At 43.6% G+C, this 26,729-nt stretch overlaps 1 protein-coding gene across 3 annotated transcripts in view; it reads left to right on the top strand.

Annotated features, from left to right (window-relative positions):
- Positions 1-25,776, top strand: part of rrbp1b (ribosome binding protein 1b) — a 33,875-nt gene extending 8,099 nt beyond the window's left edge. For 2 of the 3 annotated variants that reach the window (XM_031828074.1, XM_020482523.2), the window contains exons 2-27: positions 759-1,448; positions 2,951-3,102; positions 5,213-5,335; positions 5,862-6,014; positions 6,399-6,517; positions 6,999-7,152; positions 9,983-10,121; positions 10,425-10,612; positions 12,794-12,831; positions 12,929-13,039; positions 13,903-13,972; positions 14,150-14,272; positions 14,773-14,813; positions 15,031-15,118; positions 15,210-15,302; positions 15,606-15,698; positions 16,004-16,102; positions 16,370-16,459; positions 16,757-16,849; positions 16,962-17,033; positions 17,203-17,295; positions 17,597-17,680; positions 19,356-19,439; positions 20,101-20,181; positions 21,774-21,917; positions 23,472-25,776. In XM_031828074.1, coding sequence (XP_031683934.1) covers positions 794-1,448; positions 2,951-3,102; positions 5,213-5,335; positions 5,862-6,014; positions 6,399-6,517; positions 6,999-7,152; positions 9,983-10,121; positions 10,425-10,612; positions 12,794-12,831; positions 12,929-13,039; positions 13,903-13,972; positions 14,150-14,272; positions 14,773-14,813; positions 15,031-15,118; positions 15,210-15,302; positions 15,606-15,698; positions 16,004-16,102; positions 16,370-16,459; positions 16,757-16,849; positions 16,962-17,033; positions 17,203-17,295; positions 17,597-17,680; positions 19,356-19,439; positions 20,101-20,181; positions 21,774-21,917; positions 23,472-23,510 — 3,219 coding nt within the window. In that variant the 5' untranslated portion in view covers positions 759-793 and the 3' untranslated portion in view covers positions 23,511-25,776. Of the gene's footprint in view, positions 1-758; positions 1,449-2,950; positions 3,103-5,212; positions 5,336-5,861; positions 6,015-6,398; positions 6,518-6,998; positions 7,153-9,982; positions 10,122-10,424; positions 10,613-12,793; positions 12,832-12,928; positions 13,040-13,902; positions 13,973-14,149; positions 14,273-14,772; positions 14,814-15,030; positions 15,119-15,209; positions 15,303-15,605; positions 15,699-16,003; positions 16,103-16,369; positions 16,460-16,756; positions 16,850-16,961; positions 17,034-17,202; positions 17,296-17,596; positions 17,681-18,358; positions 18,425-19,355; positions 19,440-20,100; positions 20,182-21,773; positions 21,918-23,471 lie in introns of all 3 variants that reach the window. The other variant, XM_020482517.2, reaches the window with a different exon arrangement.
- Positions 25,777-26,729: the final 953 nt, after the last annotated feature.

The raw sequence follows: 26,729 nt of genomic DNA, 5'->3' as shown, positions 1-26,729 counted from the left end.
CCACTAAAACAAGAAAGCCTAACTCTAAACTATAAGAATCTGGTTACTGTTATAAAATCCCAATAAATTCATCCATGGATAGGTAGGTGACTGTTAGATTAGGTTGATAATCAATTACTTAATTTTGAAAAGTATGCAAAGGATTACAGATTCAGTAAAATGTATATTTATTGTGATTTAGTGCCTTTCGTGTGTCAGTCGTCCCCTGCGGTGCAGGAGATGAATAGCCTACTGGTATGAACTTCTCAACTTCTGCGAGACACTCATGTGTGCCATCTCTACTCCTGCTTGTGATTTTCATATTTGACTGATCATTGTAATATATTAGATCAGTGAGCCAGCCAACACATTTTTCTAAATAAATTAAGGCTTTTAAACAATACTACACATGAGCGAGCACATTTTTGGAAGTTTTGCTACCCCAGCATCAACTTAATTTTGCTTGTGTAACTCTTGTAAATATTCTGAAACCACAAATGTTTTCTTAATTTATATCACCATAGATCAGCGTTCTTGGGAAAACCAGAAAAATAGGAGTTATATTTTCGCGGTTACCGAAGTTAACTGGATAACTCATTGATCCTTCTGTGAAATGTCACCCTGGTGGTTGATAAATATATTGAGTGGGGGGGAAATCTAAATTGTGAACTGGCTGTCATTGAACCAATTTACTAAACATTATGTTGTGACTTTTGATGAATATGGCTCGCATCCTTTGACACCTAGCTAATCGCGAACTCTACTTTCTTTTGTGCTAGGCTTTGCGGAGGGACAATATTTTTTTTTTAAAGACATGGACGTTTACGACCCCCAAACCCTCGGCTTCATGGTCTTTGGTGGATTCATGGTAGTCTCCGCCATCGGCATTGCTCTGGTCTCCACGCTCTCCATGAAGGAGACATCGTACGAGGAAGCCCTGGCCAAGCACCGCCATGAGCTGGGCAAGTCTGCCCAGACCCAGCTCTCTATGAAGAATAAGAAGAAGAAGGCGTTGGAGAACAAAAGCAAAGCTAAGAAGAAGGAAGAGCGGCCCAACGGGGATCTCCCAGAACCGGTCGCAGAGTCCGCTAGCGAGCCCGAACCCGAACCTGAGCCCCTCGCTGCCCCCGAGCTTGAGCCTGAACCAGAGCCCATTGCTACACCGGATCCTGTCGTGGTCGCTTATGCTGCCCCAGTGGCCGTGGAGGCTGCCGCTCCTTCCCCGAAAAAGAAGAAGAAGGTGGCTAAGGTGGCTCCGGCCCCTGCCAAGCCTACCGTCGTCCCGGAGACCATCGCCAAGGAAGTGCCCGTCATGGTCGTGCCACCTGTGGCGATTGAGGTTGCCCCGGTGACTGTCGCACCCACTCCGGTGTCCAGTGACACTCCCGCCGCACCCGTTGCCAAGGCAGAGGAGGTCAAGGCTGAGGCACCTGCTAAGAAGAAAAAATCCAAAGCAAAGGCTGAGCCAGGTTGGTAGTAAATAATTTGCTTTGATCACATATTTACTTTTGTTTATATGGTAACTTTTAATATAAAACTATTGCAATTCATGTACTCTATAAATGAGGTTTGGGGTCAATTCGAATGACTTTTTTTGTTTTAGTCATTTAGCAAACGCTCTTAACCAAAGAAACTTACAAGATTAATTAGGGTTAAGTGCCTTACTTCAGGGCACATCGACAGATTTTTCACCTAGTTGGCTCGGATTTGAATCAGCAACCTTTCGGTTACTGGCCCAACACTCTTTACCACTAGGATACTTGCCTAAGTCAATTCAGGAAGTTAATTTAATATAACATTTAGGAATTAAATAACTTAACATGAATAGATTCCCCTTTTTATGTTAATCAAGAAGTCATTGAAAATAAATGCACTTTTTTTTCAATTATTGAATTAGAAATTCAGTTATTTCTATTAGAAATTGACCCCAGCCCTGCTAACAACCTCTGCATTCCTAGAGGAAGTTGTTAGCTCAGTGTCTCTAGTGAAGCATTGGTATTATGAAGGCCAATTGAAAGCAATGGGTTCTGGTTGTTGATTAGACCCTATGTCATCTATGCTGAACAAAAAATATAAACGCAGCATGTGAAGTGTTGGTCCCATGTTTCATGAGGAGAAATAAAATATCTCAAATGTTCCATGAGCACAAAGCTTATTTCTCAAATTTTGTGCACAAATTTGTTTACATCACTGACAGTGAAGATTGTATCCTTGTTACACAGGTGCACCTTGTGCTGTGGACAGTAAAAGGCCACTCTAAAATATGCAGTTTTTTCACACGACAATGCCACAGATGTCTCAAGTTGAGGGAGCATGCAATTGGCATGTTGACTGCAGGAATGTCCACGATCTGTTTCCAGAGAATTGAATGTTAATTTCTCTACCATAAGCCGCCTCCAACTCCGTTTTAGAGAATTTGGCAGTACGTACATCCGCAGACCACCTGTAACTACGCCAACCTAGGACACTCGCATCTGGCTTCTTCACCTGCAGAATCTTCAGAGGGGGGGCACCCATGGGGTAGCTTGCCCAGTCATGTGAAATGCATAGATTAGGGCCTAATGCATTTATTTAAATGGACTGATTTCCTTATATGAACTGTAACTCTGCAAAATCTTCTAAATTGTTGCATGTTGCGTTCTAATAATTTTGTTCAGTATAGAATTGAAGATCACATGGCCCTTCATTCTCCCAAGACCTCCCCCTCTAACCATCCCCAACTTATATTTTGTTTACTACTAGTCTACAGTAACTCATACAAGTAAGAAAAAATCAAGTAATTCATCGAAGTTACAAACGGGTCATTCATCCAAGTAATAAAGTAAACCATGCAAGTTATAGAAAAGTGAGTTTATTATTCAATTTATGAACTAGTAAGTCATCCAAATGATAGGCAAGTAGTACATCCTGTAACCCCTGACATAGGGAACTCCCTGGCACACGTATCGCCCAACTCACTCTCTCCTTGTAGTGGTTGCTGCCGTCGACTCTGCTGATGCTCCCCTCCTCCTGCCATATAAGACTCTACTGTCTACTGTGAGCAGCATGACATTCAGCGAGGGAGAGGCCCAAAGGCTCATCAAAGTGCTCAGTGACAAGGCTGGCCTCGACTCCTGGCAACTGGTACAGTATTCCCTTCCAGAATGACACTGACTGACACACACAAGCATTAAACAGTGGCCCGTGGCCAAGTCATTCCATTTAGTAGAAATGCAGGCATACAGTGCATTCGGAAAGTATTCAGACCCAAGTATTCAGACCCATTGACTTTTTCACATTTTATTTTACAGCCTTATTCTAACATGTATTAAAAACATTTGTTTTCCCTCATCAATCTACACACAACACCCCATAATGACAAAGGGAAAATAGCTTTTTAGAAATGTTTGCAAAAAAAAAAAAAAAAACATAGCTGTACATAAGTATTCAGACTGAGACTCGAAATTGAGCTCAGGTGCACCCTGTTTCCATTGATCATCCTTGAGATGTTTCTACAACTTGGAATCCAACTGTGGTAATTTCAATTGATTGGACATGATTTGGAAAGGCACACGCGTGTGTTATTAACCTTATTTTACATCTGAATTGGATCTCCTTCGATAAATCCACATAGCAAATCATTTTGCACCCCACCCTTTAATAAGGCCACACAGTTGACAGTACATGTCGGAGCAAAAATTAAGCCAAAAAATGTCTGCTGGATTGTGTTGAAGCTGAGATCTGAGGAAGGAAGGGTACCAACACATTTCTGTAGCATTGAAGGTCCCAAAGAACACAGTGGCCTCCATTCTGAAATGGAAGAAGTTTGGAACCACCAAGACTCTTCCTAGAGTTGGCCGTCTGGCCAAACTGAGCAATTGCAGGAGAAGGGCCTTGGGCAAGTAGGTGACCAAAAACCCGACGATCACTCTGACAGAGCTCTATAGTTCCTCTGAGGAGATTGAAGTAACTTCCAGAAGGACAATTATCTCTGCAGCACTCCACCAACCAGGCCTTTATGGTGAAGTGGCCAGACTGAAGCCACTCCCCAGTAAAAGGCACATGACCACCCGCTTGGAGTTTGCCAAAAGGCACCTAAAGGACTCTTAAGACCATGAGAAACAAGATTCAACTCTTTGGCCTGAATGTCAAGTGTCATGTCTGGAGGGAAACTCGCACCATCCCTACTGTGAAACGTGGTGGCAGCACCATGCTGCGGGTATGTTTTTCAGTGGCAGGGGCTTGGAGACTAGTCAGGATTGAAGGAAAGATGAATGGAGCGCAGTACATAGAGGTCCTTGATGAACCTGCTCCAGAGTGCTCAGGACCTCTGACTGGGGTGAAGGTTCACCTTCCAACAGGACAACAACCCTAAGCACACAGCCAAGACAATGCAGGAGTGGCTTCGGGGCAAGTTTCTAAATGTCCTTGAGTGGCCCAGATTTGAACCCGATCGAACATCTCTGGAGAGACCTGAAAATTGCTGTGCAGCGACGCTCCCCATCCAACCTGACAGAGCTTGAGAGGAATGGGAGAAACTCCCCAAATACAGGTGTGCCAAACTTGTAGCGCCATGAAGACTCAAGACTGTAATCGCTGCCAAAGTTGCTGTATTATTTAAATTTGTTCATCTATAAACCTGTTTTTCCTTTGTCATTATGGGGTATTGTGTATAGATTGAGGGGGGGGGGGGACAATTTAATCATTTTTAGACTAAGGCTAACGTCACAATGTGAAAAAAGTCTAGGAGTCTGAATACTTTCCGAATGCACTGTATACATGCATAAATAGAAAGGAACAGGCGTTTTCTGAGACCAGATTGAGAAACCTTGGCTACGGTTAAAATGACTCAGACATGATTGTACATGGAATATCTTGTCTGTCAAACTGTCATCACACACACTTCTAAACTGCAGAAGTCTGAATTAATTAAGCTTAGCAACATTTCAAGTAAAAACACCCCCCTCCCCCCCAGCCTTTCACACTTGTTAACAAATTATTTTAATATTCTAAAGTAGAATTTTCCTAGTAGTTTTGGAAGCACCTTTTTTCCGATATTTCCCAACTGAGAGATGATATTGGTTGTGTCCCAAATGGCACCATAGTCCCTATATAGTGCACTACTTTTGACCAGAGCCCTATGGACCCTGGTCAAAAGTAATGCACTATATAGCAAATAGGTTGCTATTTGGGGTGTTGTCATTCTCAACTGTAGCCGATCAATGGTGGTCAACTTGTTGCATCTGTTGGTTAGGCCTCTCAGAAGGGAGATCCCACGGCTGCCCTGAAGAAACAGCTAGAGGAGAAGGAGAAGCAGTTGTCTACCGAGCAGGAGGGCGTCTCCGCCGCCAAGAATCGACTGAGGGAGCTCACTAAGGTACAAGACCACGGGTTCAATAATAACTTATTTTTCCTGAAGTGTACACAAGTCTAAAAACATTGGATTGGTGGAGGGATGGGCTACTGGGTACTTTCCACCTTTTTTTCTTATACCAGTAATGCCATTTCAAATCAGTGAAGGGCACACTTTGGGAGGAAGGCGAGATAATTGGTTAAACTGACTTCCAGGCACAGGGTACAATATACACCTTATTCGACTAATGAAACCGCATGATGATACGTTGATGAATTTAATTAACTGTGTTAGTGCTGGGCTAGGTAGCATCTTAAACAGGTCTTGGCCTCAGTGCAGTAGGCCAGGATTTGGTAGCTGGTGCTTACAGTAACTATCTCCCTGGAGTATTTATGCCACTGGCTCACAATGTGCCTGTTGGAACACTCAGGAAGAGAAACAGATGAACAAACTCCAAAAAAGGGGTACAACAAAAATGTGCACACCAGGACACCGACTTTAACCAAGTGTTTTTCGCTGATGTCACTAACGATCCCCAATGCCCACACAGGAGCTGAGCGTAGAGAAATCGAAGATGGCGAAGGTCGAGACCCGTCTGAGCTCAGAGCTGAGTGCTCACACTCAGGAGATAACTGCCCTCCAGGCTCGCATGCAGGCCTCCTACCAGGACCATGTGGCTGAGACCCAGCAGCTCAACCTCAAGGTCAGTTCACGACCCCATGAACGTCAGGGTTGCGTTCAGGTGGAGTGATAAAACGTACTGAACAGTCCTGACAGAAGTGCAATGAATAGAGCTGACTTGAGTCCTGACTCCACATCAGAGGCATGTCTGTTCTACACAGTGTTTCCATCTGAACGTTCCACAATGTTCCTGTGCTTGACTGAATATGGAGCTGCTGCTACCACCATTTCCTTTTTGTGTGATATTGACAGCAGCCTCTGAATTTGACAGTAATAACATATTGGTACCCTTAGATAAAGATTTGTTGGACTTTTTTTATAAAAGTAAAAGGCAGACAAGATGAGAAACTATGAACTGTCTGCAAAAAAATTTATGTAAATTATTTTTGCCAACACCTCCATACAGATAGTGAGCCTGCAGGAGCAGCTGGACAATGGCCCAGTCGCTCAGCTGGCCCGCTTGCAGCAGGAGAACTCTATCCTGAGAGACGCCCTCAATCAGGCCACCAGCCAGGCCGAGAGCAGGTAGATGGGGAAATTAACAATACAACTCCTATTCTCTATTCTGTGGTGAAATCTGAGTCTTGTTCAGTGGGAACCTAATGTAAACAAATTGAGTAAAATGGGGTGGAACTACCTGGACTTTTCCCAATAAGAAATCACATTTTCTTTTTAGTTACACAATATAATGAGGTATAAGTGGGTGTATTGGCTGGCTGGATGGATAAATAATTCATTCTAGCTTGTACAGACATGGTAAAGCGACTCCACAAATGAGCATGATTTATCTAGCATTTTCAATATGTATCACAATTTGCTTAGCATGCCATTTCATTTGAAGTATTAACATAATGCAGAAATGAAACACGCCTAAAGAGCCTAAATTATGTCCATTCTTGGACACCAGCAACTGAGACATACAGTTACTGCATATGCAAAACTGTCCTAGCCATACTCAAATTTATCAAGTCTGACAAGTCCCTCTCTGTTCTCTTTCCCCCTCCAGGCAGAACGCGGAGCTGGCCAAGCTGAGGCAGGACTGTGTTCGTCTGAACCGGGACCTGGGCGAGAGGACAGAAGCCCTGCAGGCTGACGATGAGCACAGGAAGGCTCTGGAGGCCAAAGTGTCAGCTTCTGCGGAGAAACTTGCCCAGTTCAAGGTGAGTGGAGTAGGGTGAAGTTGCCCCCCCCCCCCAAATCTCCACTGCACCTAAGTGACCTACAACCTTTGATTTGATCCAACCACAATGGAGGACCACAGTTGAGAAAGAGGTGTGGCCTTGCATTCCTCCTGTTTTAGCTTGTTTAGTTGGAAGTTGGAAAAAAGTATGCATTGTACGATTTAAAAGTCGGAGTGCAAAACAAGTTGACAATGTATCAACTCGGCATCATGATTTGGGCCCAAAATGAAAATCTTGACTTTAGTCAATTCAGTTCACCTGCATCTGTGCACTGCTTGTCCAGTAGTGGACTACATGGGTGGCAATTAATTTGGAACTAAGGTCAGTCAGTTTTTCAAATCTAGAACAGATGTGGACAACTGAGGCGTGTTCAAGTAGGGAGAAAATTTGAATGAAATATGGAGGTAATACCTAAAATGGGTTGCATAATTACAGATAGTTTTGTTTTTATTCTGTTTTGCTACAGTGTTGCCTTACCAACTTTATTCATACGTCTTTTAGAATGGAGACAAAATATTTTTCACTTATCGTGTTTCTATACTCCGTTGCAAAATTATAGCTTTGATTCTAGTCTGTTTGTGCTTTTGTCAACTCGATGTCAATGTAATGTCAAACAGCTGAGTTGACTGAGCATGCACAGACTGACATCCAGGCTGCCAACTAATCTACAACTATTACAAACTACTTAACCCCCTAGAGTCAATTTCCGCATTAACACTTGTCATAATATGCCCTAACAGCTGGCATAACTTGTCAAAATACGGTCATAACACTATCATTACCCATATTTTTACACCTGTTGAGGCATATATTGTGTTATTTTAGGGCTGGTTATGACACCTAATTAAGTGTCAACGTTTCTGCCAAGAAGTTTCATTTCATTTGAAAGTTTGTTAAATCTTTTTGTTGTTGTAATGAATTCTTTAGTCACACTTTTTCTTACTTTAAACAAGTTGTTTAAAAATAAAGTATGACACTGTCATGAAATATTATGACCGTCCTGTCACTTTACTTGGATGAAGAAAATACACTGACGAAGCATTATGACCGTCAGAATCATGTAAGCCAGATAGGCCTATTACATTACATGCCCTTATGTCAAAAAGAGGGTGTCTTGTTCTACATCAATATGTGCACCGTTACAATGTTAATTTAGTATGGTACATTTATTTAAAATGTGTATATATAACAAACGTACTGTTCACACATGTATGGTGTAATGGAATGTTTTGCCTTGTGCGGTAGGTTTTGTAGGTTGTGACACTCTTATGTAGGTGTCATAAACAGCCATAAAATAATGCAGTGTACTGTATGTCACATCAGGGCTATGTGTTATGAGCATATTACAGTATGGCACGTTATGTCCGCTGTTATGACATATTATACAACGGGTGTGTCTAATGCTGATTGGTTAAAACCGCATTTCAGCCGGTGTCTATTCCACAAGTTGTTACGGGTTAAATCTTATGTTTAAATGCATATTTACTCTGTTCCATCTGACTGCACAATCCAATGTCTCATCACCCTACCCAGGCTATTTATAAACTTGATCTCCACTATAAAAAGCATCTAAACATTATTTCATTTCTTTTAGGCTAGAACTTTCACTAGGTGCGTCGTTGGCGCATGATAGGATGGAAAGGTTCCGCTTTCTCCGTTTGACATCTTACCTTAACATTACAAATGATTCCACAATGCTGACGATGGATTAGCTCCTATAGATGTATTATCACCTATGTCTGCAAATATTGAGGTGGCTTATTCTAATGCTTACCCTATAATAATACACAGCTCATTGCGCACGTTACACATCATGAAATATGTTGTGGCAGAAAGACGGTAGCCTACAATTTGCAAAATAGAAGGCGATTTTGAATGAACATGAAATTGTTGTCAATATGATTGAACAGTTTTAGATACACCCATCTAGTACAGAGTCGGACCCACATTTGACCTCCAGAAAGACCTGAGTTCTTTGGGGCATGGATTCTACATTCGGAAAAAGTTCTACAGGGATGTTGGTCCATGCTGACGCGATGGCATCGTGTAGTTGCTGCAGTTTGGATGGCGGTACACCACCACCACCACCAGTCTGTACCGTTGACACCAGGCAGGTTGGCGCCACTGTTGTACTGTGCCGTTATTTGTCTGTTTATGGCCCGCCTGTTATTTTGCAAGATTTTTTTCAATTTGACCTCTCATCAACTAGAGCTATTTTCGCCCACAGGACATTTTTTGTTTGTCTTACCATTCTCGCGAAACCCTAGACACTGTCGTGTGTGTGTGAAAAGCCCAGGAGGACGGACGTTTCTGGGATCCTGGATCCGCCGTGCCTGGCACCGAAGATCATACCACGCTCAGTTGATTAGGTCACTCGTTTTGCCCAGTCTAACGTTCAATCGAACCGTAACTGAATGCCTCGATGACAGCCTGCTCTGTATAGCAAGCCACGGCCACGTCACTCCCTGAATAGTTAAGATTAGCTTAGCCTTAAGATGCTTTTGGGAAACCGGGCCCAGGTCAAACAGTGGGTTATTCCAGAAACCAGGTATATTAGCCAGCTAACTTTGCTAAGCAACCACAAATAACTTTTGAATTCCTGGTTGATTAAGAAATCTAAATATGTATATTGGTTGTTGCTGTCAAGTATTTTAAGACTATATATCTCAATGATTAAGGTATTTCAAGGCGTTTATGGCTAACTCATTGATACAGCTTTCTGGAACAGCCCCATATCTAAGATAAGGAATATGCATGCATAATAGATGCATTGCACATGATAATAAGCTGTTGCCGCGCTCATCCACAGGCGTGCCAGGCGGAGAGCGAGCAGGCCTGGCAGCAGAGGCTGGAGGTGGTGAGCCAGAAGCTCCAGAAGTCCCAGGACACCAGCAACACCATGCAGGCCCAACTAGACCAGGCTCAACAGGAGGCCAAAGCCTTCGCCGGTCAGTGGACCCCACCTCTCACTGGTTACATACCTTGACCACATGATAACGTGCTAGTCTCGCTAATCCAGTCACTCTAACCTCTATTTTAACCCTAACCATCACAGGAAAACCCTTGCACTAAATGGGAGAGATGTCCCTTCCACACAGCTATGTTCATGATAACCTTATTTAGATTTGCTTTTAGATTCATACTCTCTACTCGTCTGCAAATTTCTTATTTTTTTGTCCTTTGTGTGGATTTATAAAAATGTGTCTGACTAGGCTCTGGCTTTGAATTGAATTAAACTTTGATCTCCACAGAGCTCCAGGAGCGCATGGCCATCACGGAGGCCGAGCTGAAGGACCTGAAGGCCCAACAGGCAGTAGTGTCAGCTGTGGAGGAGGCCGCCAAGGAGCAGGTTGCCCCACTGGAGTCTCCCATAGAACCTCCCCCCGAGGAGCAGGAGACTGTGACGGAAGGTGTTACCGAGACCCCCACTGCCACCAATGTAATCTCCAAGGGCCTATTTTTTTTCTTTCTCTCAGCTGCAAATAGTTTAGGCAGTAGACCAAATTCCAAATCAACCCCTAAGCAGTCTTGTAGATCAGAAATTATTTAGATTGGTGCAAGCAAGATGGCAGACATTCTACCTGTCAGAGTACAGGTGGAGCTGAACCATATTGCTTACAATTCCAATACTTTCAGATCAACATGTTTTGTCAAAGCTCAGGGCCCCCCCCCCCCCCCCCCCCCGACAGTAGGGCTGCTCCCTCCCCCCCCCCCCCCCCGACAGTAGGGCTGCTCCCTCCCCCCCCCCCCCCCCCCCCGACAGTAGGGCTGCTCCCTCCCCCCTCCCCGACAGTAGGGCTGCTTCCCCCCCCCCCCCCCCCCCGACAGTAGGGCTGCTCCCTTCCCCCCCCCCCCCCCCCCCCCCCCCGACAGTAGGGCTGCTCCCTTCCCCCCCCCCCCCCCCCCCCGACAGTAGGGCTGCTCCCCCCCCTCCCCGACAGTAGGGCTGCTCCCCCCCCTCCCCGACAGTAGGGCTGCTCCCCCCCCTCCCCGACAGTAGGGCTGCTCCCCCCCCTCCCCGACAGTAGGGCTGCTCCCCCCCCTCCCCGACAGTAGGGCTGCTCCCCCCCCCCCCCCCCCCGACAGTAGGGCTGCTCCCCCCCCCCCCCCCCCCCCCCCCGACAGTAGGGCTGCTCCCCCCCCCCCGACAGTAGGGCTGCTCCCCCCCCCCCCCCCCCGACAGTAGGGCTGCTCCCTTCCCCCCCCCCCCGACAGTAGGGCTGCTCCCTTCCCCCCCCCCCCCCCCCCGACAGTAGGGCTGCTCCCTTCCCCCCCCCCGACAGTAGGGTATGCTCCCCACCTCCTCCTCCCCACAGTTGGAGGTGCCGTGCCCAGTTGATAATCACCCTGATAATTGCCTCTTCTGAACCTAAACTCAGTGGAGGCTGCAGAGGGGAGGACAGCTCATAATTATGGCTGCAATGGAGTGGTATCAACCACATGGAAACCACGTCTTTTTTGTGTTTGATACCATGCCATTGACTCCATTCCATCCATTATTATGAGCCGTACTCCCCTCAGCAGCCTCCAACGCTAACTTCGAACATATAATAGATTATATAAATGAAGTAAAGTATGATGTGGGAGAATGATTTGAGTTGATGAGCGAGGGGAAGTGAACAATGCACCAATTGTGAATGAAGAACAGGACGGGCCATTCTATTGCATTGATCAATTCTAATTATAATCTCAAAATGCTATGTACCCAATATCAGTCCACCGAATCCAAGCAGCCTTTATCGGTCTCCTCTGGTCTTCTTGGAGTACACAGTAAGTGCGTTCGTAATTTACAATGGCAAGAAGACCAAGAATGGCTGCACATGCTGCGTTAGCAGTGCTACAAAATCTGAAAATATTTATGGTGTGGAAGAAATGAATCATGACGTGTCTGATTATTCTTCTGATTCTGAGCTTCAGCCTGAACCTACACCTCAGACGCCTAAGCGTAAAAAAAATCCAGAATGGTGCGCGCTGAGCAGGTGTCCGCGCCACCACCAAATCAAGCGGTGAGACGGGAGAGGTTAAGGGACCACACCCAGTTGGATAGAACAAGCCAGCGACAGTGCTACGGGCCGATTATCAGCAAAAATGTAAACACTGAGGGCATATCCCTTACATCGCAAGCAAAAAACATTATATTCATTTTGCCATTATTTCTTGCTGATTTTGACTTTATCAAGCACACATGGCGCTAATGATTAGGCTATGATGTGTTTATAATTTGAAGCAAGTTTTGACGAACGTGCGTCTAGGTGTTTGGGTTATTTCATTTTTTTGTTATAAAAAGAAGCTGTTAACGCGTTCCAACACATGCTTTCCGTTTCATAGTTGGCACTCCACAAATAAAATTGATTTGACTTTAAAAACAATTATACACACAGCTTACCTACAGTAACATAAAATGAAAATGGTATTTTGTTATAAAAATGTGTTGTAATGTTACATAAGGCCTTCATTAACTTTTTTGTTGCATATACTGTATATGAAATGTATTAATTACATTGTTAGAATGACTGCTCGTTAGCTTGAAGGGGGGGGGGTTCCTCGTGGCCCAGCGGTTCTAGTGTTACACCACACATCATGCTCAGAGGTTTAGTCCATCCATCTTGTTTCTAAACAGGGTGACAACTACGCTGAAGTTGAAGAGCTAAAGAACAGGTACGTTGAGTCCTATTTCTGTTTGATACCATGTATCGAATCTCCGTATCCAACTTTCTCTACCGAATGGGGATATTTATTTCTCTCCCTCTTTCAGTCTGATAACCAAAGAAGGTCGGGTGGCTGTTCTAGAAGAGGAGCTCCAACAGCTGAAGGTTGAACTGGAGCTGGTGAAATCTTCCCAGACTGAGGATCCACAGGTCAACGGGTATGTTCACTTTTACTGGGACACCATGTAGCCTGGGGTTGGTTTAGCCAAGTGGTTAGCGCCGCGGTCCTCAGCGCATGTGTACAACCGTGTCCTGGTGGGTTCCAATTCCGCTCCCCACTGCTATTATTACACATCTTGTCTCATCTCACTTAGCTGTCTGTCTCTAACTATACTACAGTCTCTGTTCTACAAAAGTTGGAATTCCCACTCTTCGGGAAATAAAGTTTACTGGTGCTTTATTGACATATGTAGACCAATAAATGAACAAATGGGAAGGATCCCTGCCCAAAACTAAAAACAATCAAATCTGGTCAAGAATCTGAAGTCGTAATCATTCCATAAAACGTTTAAAAACATTCGGTCAGTGTGAAGGAAGAGGAGCAATCACCTGTTGAAGAACAGCATGTGCATATAGACAACACGGCAGAGATCGAACTCTTACAGAACAGGTATGGGAGGAATCTGCTATAATACTATTATGAACTATTCACTTAGGCGGTACGCACAAATCTCCAATGACAAGCCTATTATTCAATTATTGGCCCTCTAGGGACAAAGTACTGCCTGTGTTTGTTAATTGGTCAGTTTATCATTGACTAAACAGTGAGTTCACTCACCTGGTGTCCCAAGTCTGAATGAAACCAGAACACAATGTTGTGTGATGTTCAGATAGTAACAATATGTACACGCAAAGGATAAGAAATCACATCCTCTCTATTCATGACAATTCTATTTGCCACAACATTTGCCTAGTTTTGGCCCTCTAGGACAATAGTTGATTAGCCCTGTCTACTATGTAGTACTTTAAATAAGTCTGTCTTACTGTATCACAACCTAATAACTCAGTTTTTCCATGTCAGCCTTAAGGAAAAGGACAGCATCGTGACGTCCCTCGAAGAGCAGCTGCAGACATTAAGAGCCAAGATGGAGGTGAAGATCACTGGTGCTGTAAATTAGGAAACCCGTTGGCAACTTTCGAGTTCAAATTCAACATTGCTCTCTTACAATCCTATATTTGTCTATGTACTATATGTTCCATACCAGAAGGTCCCTCATGGGACAAATTTATTATCAAGTTATTTGAATTGTATTGAATCTGTTGTGCAGGTGGAGAGCCCAGCAGACACGGAGCAGCTTCAGAGCAGTCTGAAGGAGAGGGAGAGCCAGGTGGCCTCGTTAGAGGAAGAGCTCAAACAGCTGAGAGAGGAGCAAGGGAAGAGTGCAAACGCTGTAAGTCTTCTATTCTCTCCTGTGTATGCGCACAAGTGTGTGGGTGCTTGGTGTTAAGCCTTACTGTTTAAGGTTTAGTCTTACTCTGTAAAATTTAGGTTTTATATATTTTTATTTTTTTATTTCACCTTTATTTAACCAGGTAGGCAAGTTGAGAAGAAGTTCTCATTTACAATTGCGACCTGGCCAAGATAAAGCAAAGTAGTTCGACAGATACAACGACAGAGTTACACATGGAGTAAAATAAACATACAGTCATAATACAGTATAAACAAGTCTATATACGATGTGAGCAAATGAGGTGAGAAGGGAGGTAAAGGCAAAAAAGGCCATGGTGGCAAAGTAAATACAATATAGCAAGTAAAACACTGGAATGGTAGTTTTGCAATGGAAGAATGTGCGAAGTAGAAATCAAAATAATGGGTATGTGCTTTTGTCATATGAAAAACGTAGCCATTGGCATCTTGAACAATGCATATTCTTTCAATTCCCTAACACAGGAGTCCGGAAGTGAGACTGAAGCCGAACAGCCATTTGAATGGTATGTGTCCATTCCTAAGTCTTTAACCACTTGAGGTGTATTATTTGACCCCATAGTGCATGCATTGTCTAATCGAATGAGCAGGGTTGGGGGTCTATTTCTGTCTGTTGAATTGGACATGGCATTTCCCCATAGGAATGAATTTCAATTCTTGAACTGGTACTGGAATTGATATGGACTTTTCCCACTTCCCTCCTAATGAGTGTTATATTTTCAGCCTTGAGAAAGATTCCCAGATGCTATCTCTGGAAGAGGAGCTACAAAGGCTAAAGGAGGAAATGGAACAAGTTAGGAACAAAAGCAATGTAAGTTTGAGGTTTTTGCGTTGCTCAAAGAGAGGTATGCTTGTTGCCCCTTGACTGTGTTAGCTTAGCTGAATTCTGCTCTACCCTACAGGATCTCCGTGAAAAGAACTGGGCTGCAATGGAAGCCTTGACCGCTGCTGAGAAGTTGAATGAGGAAAGACTGGCTGTGGCGAAGGGTGCGCAGGTCAGTGGCATGCAACACCCAGAGTTGTATATATGCGCTCCGCTTCTTGCTACATCCTGATCAATATTGGCCAATAGGTGAGGGATCTTCTGAATTTCCAAAAAGGCTATCTGAATGGCTAAAATTGGAACTAGAATTCAAGTTTTCATGAATGAAATGCTCAAAGACAGCAACATGTCTGGCACTAAGGTTGTTTGAACTCTAGCTAAATACACTGGCTACACTCCCATTGACAGACACGGTTGTGAATACGGTTTGTGTTGGATGGCTTTCATGATGCTGTGACTTTGCGTCTATCTGTAGCACGTAGCCGAGGAAGCACTGAGTTCGTTCCAGACAGAAGCTCAAAAGGCTCTTCAGAAGATCTGCCCTGACGTCTCTTTAGAAGCTAAGCAGGTAAGTCAGATGGGTTTGCAATCGCTGAGAGACTTTGAGTTGGAAGGTGTATTGTTTTTCAAATTATTATTCTCCCGCCAGAAAGTTTGTTGTACAGTGTGGATAATCTTTGCTAGTCTGAATTGGAGTTCATTCCTTATTTATATACCCAAACGTTACCAACAGGGTGGTCAGGAATGGATTTGGAAAATACAATCACTCTGGAAACTTGCCAATGAAAATAGAATTCCCCTTAAACATGATTACACCAGCAGACATTTTCTTTCCTAGCTCTGTAGTTAAAATGCCTCAATTACTAATTACAGAATAACTGGTTGGAGTTACTCATCCAGAAAGCACAGGCTACTGAAATTCCACAGAGCCAAGAAGTCCAGCAAGAGAATTTGCAACCCACAGACTCTGAGGTGAGGACCCTGTGTTTTACCCTGGTATAGTGTATGCATTGCATTTTGAAGTAACCAACATTTATTGTAAGGTTGGACAGCTTCAAAATACCAGTAGAGGTTCCTCTACACCTGTTGCTATAACAATATATTTAGTTGCCTACTGCTGACCATTACTTACATGTTTGTCTCTGGAAACAGACAACAAAAGTGCATCTTGGCTTTTCCTACCCCGGTGTTTCAGATGATCCCCAGACAGTCATGACTGTGTGCTTGTTTTCTCTTTAGGAGCTTTTGTCAAAACTCAGAGAAGCCGAGGAGTCTCAGAAAACACTACAGGCGGAGTGTGAGCAGTACAGAACTGTCCTGGCTGAAACGGTAAGTCAATCCATGGTCCTGCGTGTGAATGCCTGACTTTCCATCCAACTTCAGTCCGTTTGAAGGGGACACAGCTTAACTGTGTCCCCAAAATGGCACCCTATATCCTATGTGCTCTTTATATGGAATAGAATGTGTGATACAGAAGGTGGAGTGACATGAATAATGTGTACGCTTCATTAAAGTAAGCTGGCAAGAATCGCTAGCCCCACTAACATACTTGTACTCCTGCTTTGCACCTAGACGTAGGTATGATGATGTAAGAACTGCATTCCCACATTATCACCCTTCCTTTAGGAGGGCATGCTGAAAGACCTTCAGAAGAGTGTGGAGGAAGAGGAGCACGTATGGAAGCTCAAAATCGTAGAGGCTGAGGAGCAAGGGCAAGCAGTGAGTTATTTTTTCTTAAATTCTCTCTCTCTGGTCTTACTGAATAGCAGCAGACGAGATGGTTTCCTGTAAGATGGCTTGATACGAAGTTAAAAGCTATTTTGTCCTGCAGGCTTTGGATCAGGTGAAGGTGTTGCAGCAAGCTGCAGAGGATATGAAGATGAACAATGAAAGTACAGACCAGGTAGAGCTTTAGTACCGTTATTGTGATGGGGATGGGTGTATACAGAGCTCAATCTAAACTTTAGTACATGTCGGATTTACTTCCAGTCACAGATTTAAGTAAACCAATGAGACCTTTTTTGATTGGTTTTAGTTTGATATTAAAAAGTGACTTATCCTGTTTTGTGCAGCTGAAAGAGCAGGTGATGCTTCTGGAGGCCCAGTTGGAGAAACAGCTGGAGTCCATCAGCTTTAGCCAGACTTACGCCGAGGAGGTCGCCCAGGTAGGCAAAACACGCCGTTACACCTGGGTCATGATGTTTTCAGGTTGAAAATGTTTTCACTCTCTCATTGTCACGTTGTAGTCTGTGCCTAAAAGACACAACCTACGTTAAGCTTTTATTTTCATAGATTTTATTTGGGATTAGGATCTTTTAGCCCACCAGGGGCTAGTCTTCCAACTGTGGAAATAGTTGTTTAAACCCAGATTTTACATTGTTAACATCCACCTATATGCATTTTTTGCTACTTGGGTGGTCCATGGATTGCTTGTAGCTACAGTCTACATCTTGTTTGCCTTTGCAGCTGAAGGCCTTGTTAACGAAGACCCAGAGTCGGCTGGAGACGGCCCAATTGGAAGCTCAGAAGCAGGCCAAGGAACTTTCTGTGGTAGGTTTGACGCGCCAGTCGCCATTTTAGTGCCGTAAAATTATGCCATTTCCACTCCTGCAGTGATGGACTCGGCTGTTTGGAGGCGTAAATGAGCAATCTACTATTTGACCTTCTGCTTGAAGTAGAAGTTTTGCTCAACCACAGCTCTAGGATCAGAGTACACTAACATTTGCCATTATGCTTATGAAAAAATAGCTGATCTTGTATTAGTGGTCACTTCTACCAACTGTATTGCGCCCTTAGGGCGATCAACAAAGCTCTTCGGCCCCTTTGAACAGAAGTCTGAGTTCAGAAGGGTGCAACGATATGGAATGTTCTGATAGAAGGACATTGTGTAGAACAGACGTGGCTTTCTGATGTGTAGAGTTAATGGCAGCTCAATTTGTGGTATTTCTATCTGCAATGTTCAGTAAAAGCACCCTACTGAGGGAGACCCAGGGCTTTGGGTGCGTCCCAATAATATTTCCTTTCTCCTGAAGGGTGCATTTGTTCACTACATCCTTCAAATGTAAAAGCATTGGCTAGTGGGAGTTTCCACCATATTTCTTATACCAGTCATTTCTTTTCAAATCATTGAAGGGAAGTGAACACGTGCGCACTTTGGGAGGAAGGAGAGATAATTGGAGCATTGCGACATTGCCTTTGTGTTGAGTGGCAGATTGCTTCCTGTTGCAGGTCAGACAGCAGCTGAGCGAGACGACGGAGCACGTGCAGAGCCAGGAGGCCTCCGAGTCAACACAGGTCAGGGTGCCTGACCGACGGGGTGCACCCTGCACAAGCTAGCTGAGAACTATCAGACTCAGAATGTATTCCTCGAACTGACTACAATCTGCAATCCTGAATGGAAACGATAAGCACCGTGTAATTTTCAGATTTGTGGTGCTCATCTTAATTTTCGCCTGTAATATCCCTTTAAGGATTTGGCTAGGGCACCCTACCGATGTAGTGTTCACTTGCAAACCGTTCACTCACATATTAGAGACCAATCCGTATTTAAATAATAATGTGCGGCATGATGGCACACTAATTATGCCCGTATACAATAAATCATATTAAATTATGACACATTTGACTTCAAAACCGAGGCAGTAGAATCACACCACATCTATTCAGTCTGAGAGTTCTCAAAGGCAGCAGCTTTTGCTATACACTAACCACACCGTATGTGCTTTCTAAAACAAATGTTTTACAGCAATGAAATGCCTATTTTTTTACTCTAGTTGTCTTGCATGAAACTGTGTGTGTGTTTGCAAGTCCCTTGCTTCCTGAGTTGACATTGGAGTTGTGATATGCTCTGAGGTGCTGCACCAGTGGCTGTTGTAATACTTTCGGGGGGGGGGGGGGACAGCAGAACGCTAGCACCCTTCAAATGTATTTTTCAAAATGCCAGAGCTCAGTAGTGAGAGGTTGTCTTTGTTGATGTTTGTTTAGTACATTGCGTAACGGACCACTTTGGAAGACGAGCGCAGCTTGCTTTTTTTCACCTGAACCAGAAACTGCCCTTCAGGAGTCTACTTGTTCTGACCTAACCGTTTGGGAGAACCTCTGCACACTGTGGAGCGGGGCTGGCCCATATACGCCACCCCGTTGTGTCCTACAGTACCCCCACCCCCCAATGTGATCTATCTGGGGGGGTGATTTGACTGACCTGTTTGTGTGTGTATTATATCAGGTCCAAACCCAGCTGGTGCAGGTTGTAAACAAGTTGCAAACGGAGGAAGAGATGAGACAGCAGCTGGCCGTTGACTTTGACCAGGTAAGTCATAATAAAGACATTCTTCTGAAGTTCGAATCGCGATATAGCGAGCCTTCAACTGACATGGTAAGAATGAGGTTAGACGTGCTGGAGACTGGTGTAGAAGTCTAAACTCCCAACCACTTGGAGCCCTGTCAACGGGGGTTGGAGCCCTGTCAACGGCGGTTGAAGCCCTGACTCGGCCACCCTTTTGTCTATGCCCCTATTGTCTCATCTCTACATTTCCAGCTGTGCTGTCCAAAATAAAATTAAAATAAACATGTAAGGTTAGAATTCCTATCTCCTTAAAAGATGTATGAACGTTAATTGATTCAATGTTTCAATCTATTACTTAATGCATTCCCACAGTATTTCTGCTGCATCTTTCATCGTTAGTTGGGCACCAGTGAGCACAGTATGGAACAGAAATCATATTTTTTAACTCAATCAGCTCTCTCGTGACCCATCGGTCATACAATACAGTACAACTTTATTGTCCAATGTGAAATGGACATTATCTTTGCTTCCTTATGTTATTCCCAACCTCCTCAGATACCACCACATCCTTTGGCTGTCAGTCTTTGGAGACAATCAGTCATTGTATTGCCAATGGCATTTTTATTTCTATCTAAGAATGTTTATTTAATCTTTGTTCGCAAATCTTTTTGCTCTCCCCTTGCAGGCTCAGAAGTGCGTGACTGACCTACAGACACAGATGGACCAAATGAAGGCAGCAGGAGACTGCTCCACAGGAGAACTCAAGGTGCTTACCCCTGTCTTCGTTTATTCCTTTACGCTCTACCTCTCTCACCAACATGGACTTCATAGGTCATCCAATTAGATAGCATATTTGAGTCGGCAGCAGCTTTCCTAAGCTATCAACAGACTCCGACATGGTTCTGTAATGGCACACCACTGGACCTGCTAGTGTGGTGGTGGCAGTGGTGAACCGTGACTATAGGACCTAGGCCTTCAGAGGGACCAAAAATCTTCCAATACGTTATCAAACCCCAAAAATCTAGAAAGTAACAGAAAACATAGCATCACTTAATGCGCCCAACATGATATCTTCTGTAATCGGTTTGTTCTAGTGAAGGAAGAGCAATACTTTTTGATGACTTTAGGAATGACTCAAACAGGCCTGGCCGTGCTTTGGGCTGCCGCACACACAGCGACAACCGGCATGGACACAACATGACAAACATTGTCAAATATTTGCACTGTTTACTCAACTTATAGTAGCCAACACCACTATCACCAATAGCGTCAAGTGTCACGTCAAAGGTGACAGGCTCATGATGCTGAAAGGACAGCGGCTGTAAATGCCTGTGCACTGCATGGCGCTGAAGGAGAGAATTTTGGTCAAACATATAGACGGGCGACAGGAGTCTCACACAGCATCAAATAATGTTAACGATTGAGTAGCCCATTCACTCCGGTAGGCCCCATAAAATCATACCAACACAAAAGCACAACCATTTCAGGTCTCAAATTAAATGAATAAACCAGCTATTACTTCCCATTGCTAGCTAACGTTACTAGTGTTGGCGTGGGAAAACTAATGCTTGCAACACTGGTTATTTTCTCTTCTCTAAGTTTTTCTGGCAGACGATAACCTATTAGTGTATTGCCATAACCATTATGAATTCATTACCTCTTGCACTCTCACTAGTAACATGTCTAAGCCTTCTCTCTATCAAAAAATAAATGCAAGTCAACATGTGATTGGTTCATTCCACTGTCACTCCAAAATTCTGCTCTAATACAGTTGAATGGCAAAGGCCTTCTGTCCAGCTTCTAAAGGCCTAGCCAATGGCTGGCTGAGCTAGATTTTTCTACCCAGAGAACACCCCCAAAAAATTATATTCACTATTAAGCCTTTCTAACACAAACTGAAGAGATTAAGTCAGAATATTATTACAAATACTGTAAGGATGAAAAATAATATACATTTTTATAGATCCCTAGGCCTTCTCTGAAGGCTGTGATGGTTCCCCACTGTGTGGTGGGAAATTACTGTCTTTATGCCAAATCCCAAATTCATAATTGCCATTGAGTCCAGTCTGGCAGCTTTTAGTAAAAAAAAGAAGAAATTGGGATATTGCCCCACTTATTACCTGGTAATCACTTAGAACGTAATTATTACTTCTCGGTCACAATTGTTACCAGTTTGGTTCAATGATTGAAAGTACTAATAATTTCCAATTGGTAATTATACAATAAATACCACATAATTACCATTTAATAATGCAACCTTCTGTCTTCTGGTCTACCTATCTAAGCTTTAGGCTACCTCCCCTCTCCGTTGATATCTAAATAAGTATTTTAATTTTGCGTGTTGTCTGAATGATCCAGGAGAGGCTGGAGAAAGAGAAGAAGCTAACCAAGGACCTTGGCCAGGCGGCCACTAAGCTCCAGCAGATGCTCAAGGCCACCCAGGAGCAGCTCGTCAAAGAGCGGGACACCGTCAAAACCTTGCAGGGCCAACTTGTTGGGAAGGTAGGCCAACAACACTGCACCACCTTATTTAGCAGGCCCACCACAGCTCCTAGACCTACGCTGTGTGGGTGTAGACTCTTATGTCTTTTATGGAAAACCCCTTTCCCATGTTTGGGTTTCCACTGAATTCCAGTGTAGGTAGGGGGCTCAACTCTTTGTGGTATGTGGCTATATTCAACAGAGTGTAATGGGCCTTTGTTAATGCTCTGCAGATCCAAGAAGTATGCACTTTGCTGTAAAGGCCTGATTCCGACTTAAGAAATTACGTATTTCTTACGCATGCCTTTCCTACACACTTCTCAGTAGTTGGTATAAAGACATATATTACACACACACACGTATGTATGTGGGTACAGCCACACCTGTTTCTGACAGGTGTATAACATTGGCAGTAGAATGGTCTTACTGAAAAGCTCAGTGACTTTCAACGTGGTACCCTATCATCGTCATAGGGTGCCACCTTTCCAACAAGTTAGTTTGTCAAATTTCTGCCCTGCTAGAACTGCCCCGGTCAACTGTAAGTGCTGTTATTGTGAAGTAGAAACGTCTAGGAGCAACAACGGCTCAGCCTCGAATTGATAGGCTACACAAACTAACAGAACGGGATCGTCTGTCCTCGGTTGCGACACTCACTACCGAGTTCCAAACTGCCTCTGGAAGCAACGTTAGCCCAAGAACTGTTCGTCAGGGGAGTCTAAGATCGGCAGCCTAAACCGAAGATCACCATGCGCAATGCCAAGCGTTGGCTGGAGTGGTGTAAAGCTCACCGCCAGGCAGTGAAAACATGAATGATGATCACTCTTCACCATCTGGCAGTCCGATGGACGAAGCTGGGTTTGACGGATGCCAGGAGAACGCAACCGACTCCAATGTAAAGTGCCAATGGTCTGGGGCTGTTTATCATGGACTGAGCTAAGCCCCTTAGTTCCAGTGAAGGGAAATCTTAACGCTACAGCGCACAATGACATTCTAGATTCTGTGCTTCCAACTTTGTGGCAACAGTTTGGGGAAGGTCCTTTCTTGTTTCAGTATGACATTTCGAGGTCCATACAGAAATGGTTTGTCTTGATCGGTGTGGAAGAATTTGACTGGCCTGCACAGAGCCCTGGCACCCAACTCCATCGAACACCTTTGGAATGAATTGGAACGCCGACTGCGAGTTCCCGACCTCACTAATGCTCTTGTGGCTGAATGGAAGCAAGTCCACGCAGCAATGTTCCAACATCTAGTGGAAAGCCTTCACAGAAGGGTGGAGGCTGTTATCGCAGCGGGGGGGGGGGGGGGGGGGGACCAGCTCCATATTAATGTCCATGAATTTGTAATGTGATGTTCACATACTGTTCATGTGGTGTACCTTTTTTAAGGTGCATAACAGGCTTTGGAGGTGTGGTTAAAAGCTGAATAACATGTCAGAACACGATATTTTGGTATACTGCCCATCCCTACTTGTCAGTGGTTTAGACTTGTTAGGGCCGTTACTATTCATTAGATGGTTTTTATATGTTTCTGGACAGTGATTAAGTCCTTTTGTTTTTGGTTCTTTCTCTCCACCAGGAGGTGCCCGAGCAATCAAAGGAAGGGACATCCGTCTAAGACCGAATGAACGTCCCACAACTTTCCAAAATTCCGTCATTATTTTACTTATTTTTTCCTCTCTTTTACTGTAGTTTGTAGTCAAATTATCATTTTGTTAAGGGATGGAGTTCAGAAGGGTTTTAATATTGTATCCCTTTTTTTATTATTATTTTGGAACCAACAATCAATTGAAGAGTCTCTGGCTGTGTCAGAAACTTGTTTATTTGTCCTGACATTCCCAGAACATGCAGCGGTTCAGTGTTATTGAAAAGGGGAATTGCCTGTGCGTTAAACGTGCAGCAACTAGTGCAATCACTTTCTTGTTCTCCTTTTTGCCTGTCCTTTTTGTATGACATTGGAAAGGGAGGTTATTTCATGGTACGCAGATGCAATGCCTTATTTTACGTAGTGGGCTGCTGACCAATGTGAGAATTTGTAACAAATAAACTGTAGATCTATTTGGGGTGATGGGTGTGTTACTGTTTATTGCACAAATGCATTATATAAATTATTTATGATAGACTATGTTAAAGGGTAAGTTCAGGATTTTACATCAGAGGTGCATTCTGGTCTGCGTGTGATTTTGAGAAATCATTCATGTTTGCCTTCCAGTTATTTTTCCACCTAACATAATGGAGACTGTCATTCCCACGGATTGGTAGTAATGGATTACATGTAACGGGCATTATGTAAAAAAGTACTGTAATGATCAACCCAGATTTCCCCCCAGAATGTAATTTTCTTAGTTGGATTACTTTGTCAGCATTGCTGTCATTTAGTGACCCCCTCACATGTTTTTAACTCTATATTGTCCTACTGGTTGAATGAATAGGTAAGGCTTCCAAATTGTGAACCATGCTTAGACCAATGGTTTAAACAAGGATCTAAAATGGCTAGCTGTTCTCTTTTCTCATTGGCCAACCTGGCCTCCTTGCATCACAAGTTGTAAAACTGATCGTGCTTTTCTGTAGCACATGCTATTGACTGACTGGCCTAGCCTAATAAAATTGAGCTATCTTCATGGTTATAGACGTGATCTACTCCAGCACAGCTAATAACACTGTTTTGGGACACGTTAGCCTATCGTATCTAAAAATGGTGTTGATATAGGCAAGCCTACTAGATGGTCTTTAAATAGGTTGAACGTTGCACACCTTCACGCCAGATAGTATCCTCCTTGCTATAACCTTTTAGTGTAGCCTACACTAATTGTGGATTGAAGAGCAGGCAACCTGTTGTAGTAAATCAATAATGAAAGGAGCTTCTTGGAGTCACTCAGTTGAATATAGGTGAAATGACTTAAGACGTGTACAAGGTTTTATAAGCATGTTGATCATCTGCCACTTCACTCATGGACCAGAAGTGGAGGGTTTTCTCCATTTTAAAATAATCTTTCCCCAAAGGGGATTGAAACTCTCAGACGCCATATGTCAACATCACTTCAGGCTAAATTACTTGTAGTTGACAACAGCATGTCGTCAGTAATGTTTTAGTGTCACATAGTAGCATCATGTAAAAATATATTGGCACATACCACTTAGACCATGGGTAACAAATGCGATTGGATGGTGGGTCTACCATTTAAGGTCTCTGATCGGTTGATTCGTTAACGGATATAATTTTCTGCTCAGCTGGCTGTTCTAAGCATCATGGCTAATTTTGGCCTATGAAAAAAGATACTTGCTTAAACCATTGTCTAAGCAAGTATGGCCCCTACAGAGTTTCTGCTGTTTACAGTGCACTTTCTGTGCTCTGAGTAGCAGGAGAGAAAGATGCTTTCTGATTGTGCAATGCAATCACTGGGAAAACACACTTTTGAAAGTAACCACTGTTGTTCCGGTTGAAGAGTCCCAGCTTTCTGTAGGTCTACATTTTATTTATGAACCATTGAGTTATCTATAGGCCATTCACGGTGAGTGCATTGGCCTACACATAAAATGTACTGTTAGACATCAATTACATGGCTAAATTTAGAGTTAGTGATTTAGCTCACCTCGTCCTCAGGTGGTGAATTAGCCCCAAATGAATAAACCCTATTTTGACAGTCAAATATTGCATGACAATCACTGGTTTATGTTGCACATCAAAGTATCTTGAATCATGCATTCCTGCGAAAACATGTTAGATTAAACAATGTATTGAACCATACCATTTTAAAGCAACACCTCACAACACAATGCTTCTCCCCATGTGACCTACTTGTGTGTATGTACTAACATGTATGTGTAACTGACAGATGCACACCACATGTTAATGTCTTTAAATACAGTGCATACTGAAAATATTCAGGCCCCTTGTCTTTTTCCACATTTTGTTACGTTACAGCCATATTCTAAAATGGGTTAGATTTGTTTTGATCTACACACACACTACCCCATAATGAAAAGGGAAAAAGTTTAGAAAGTTTTGCTAGAAATGTTATGCAAATAAAGGTATTTATTTTTTCATACATTTGCTAAGTATTTAGACCCTTTGCTATGAGAATCAAAATTGATCTCAGGTGCATTCTTTTTCCATTGATAATCCTTGATGTTTCTACAACTTGATTGGAATCCAACTGTGGTAAATTCAATTGATTGGACATGATTTGGAAAGGCACACGTCTGTCTATATACCGTCCCACAGTTGACACTGCATGTCAGCAAAAACCAAGCCACGAGGTCAAAGGAATAGTCCGTAGAGCTCCGAGACCGGATTGTGTTGAGGTACAGATCTGGGGAAGGGTGCCAAAATATTTCTGCAGTGTTGAAGGTCCCCAAGAACACAGTTGCCTCCATCATTCTTAAATGGAAGTTGTTTGGAACCACCAAGACTCTTCCTAGAGTTGGTCGCCCAGCCAAACTGAGGAATCGGGGGAGAAGGGCATTGGTCAGGTACAGCCAGAAGAGGATTGGCCACCACTCAGAGCCTGGTTCCTCTCTAGGTTTCTTCCTAGGGAGTTTTTCTTATCCACCATGCTTCTACATCTGCATTGGTTTCTGTTTGGGGTTCTAGGCTAGGTTTATGTATATCAGTTTGTGACATCTGCTGGTGTAAAAAGGGTTTTATAAATACATTTGATTGAGGTGACCAAGAACCCAATGGGGTCCAGAGTTCCTAAGTGGAGATGGGAGAATCTTCCAGAAGGTCAACCATCTCTGCAGCACTCCACCAATCAGGCCTTTATGGTAGAGTGGCCAGACGGAAGCCGCTCCTCAGTAAAAGGCACATGACAACCCGCTTGGAATTTGCCAAAAT

The sequence above is a fragment of the Oncorhynchus kisutch genome, linkage group LG1 (genome assembly GCF_002021735.2).
Source record: "Oncorhynchus kisutch isolate 150728-3 linkage group LG1, Okis_V2, whole genome shotgun sequence".
Classification (NCBI taxonomy): Eukaryota; Metazoa; Chordata; class Actinopteri; order Salmoniformes; family Salmonidae; genus Oncorhynchus; species Oncorhynchus kisutch.
Note: the sequence above shows the minus strand (reverse complement) of the source record. Positions and strands in the feature narration are given on the sequence as shown.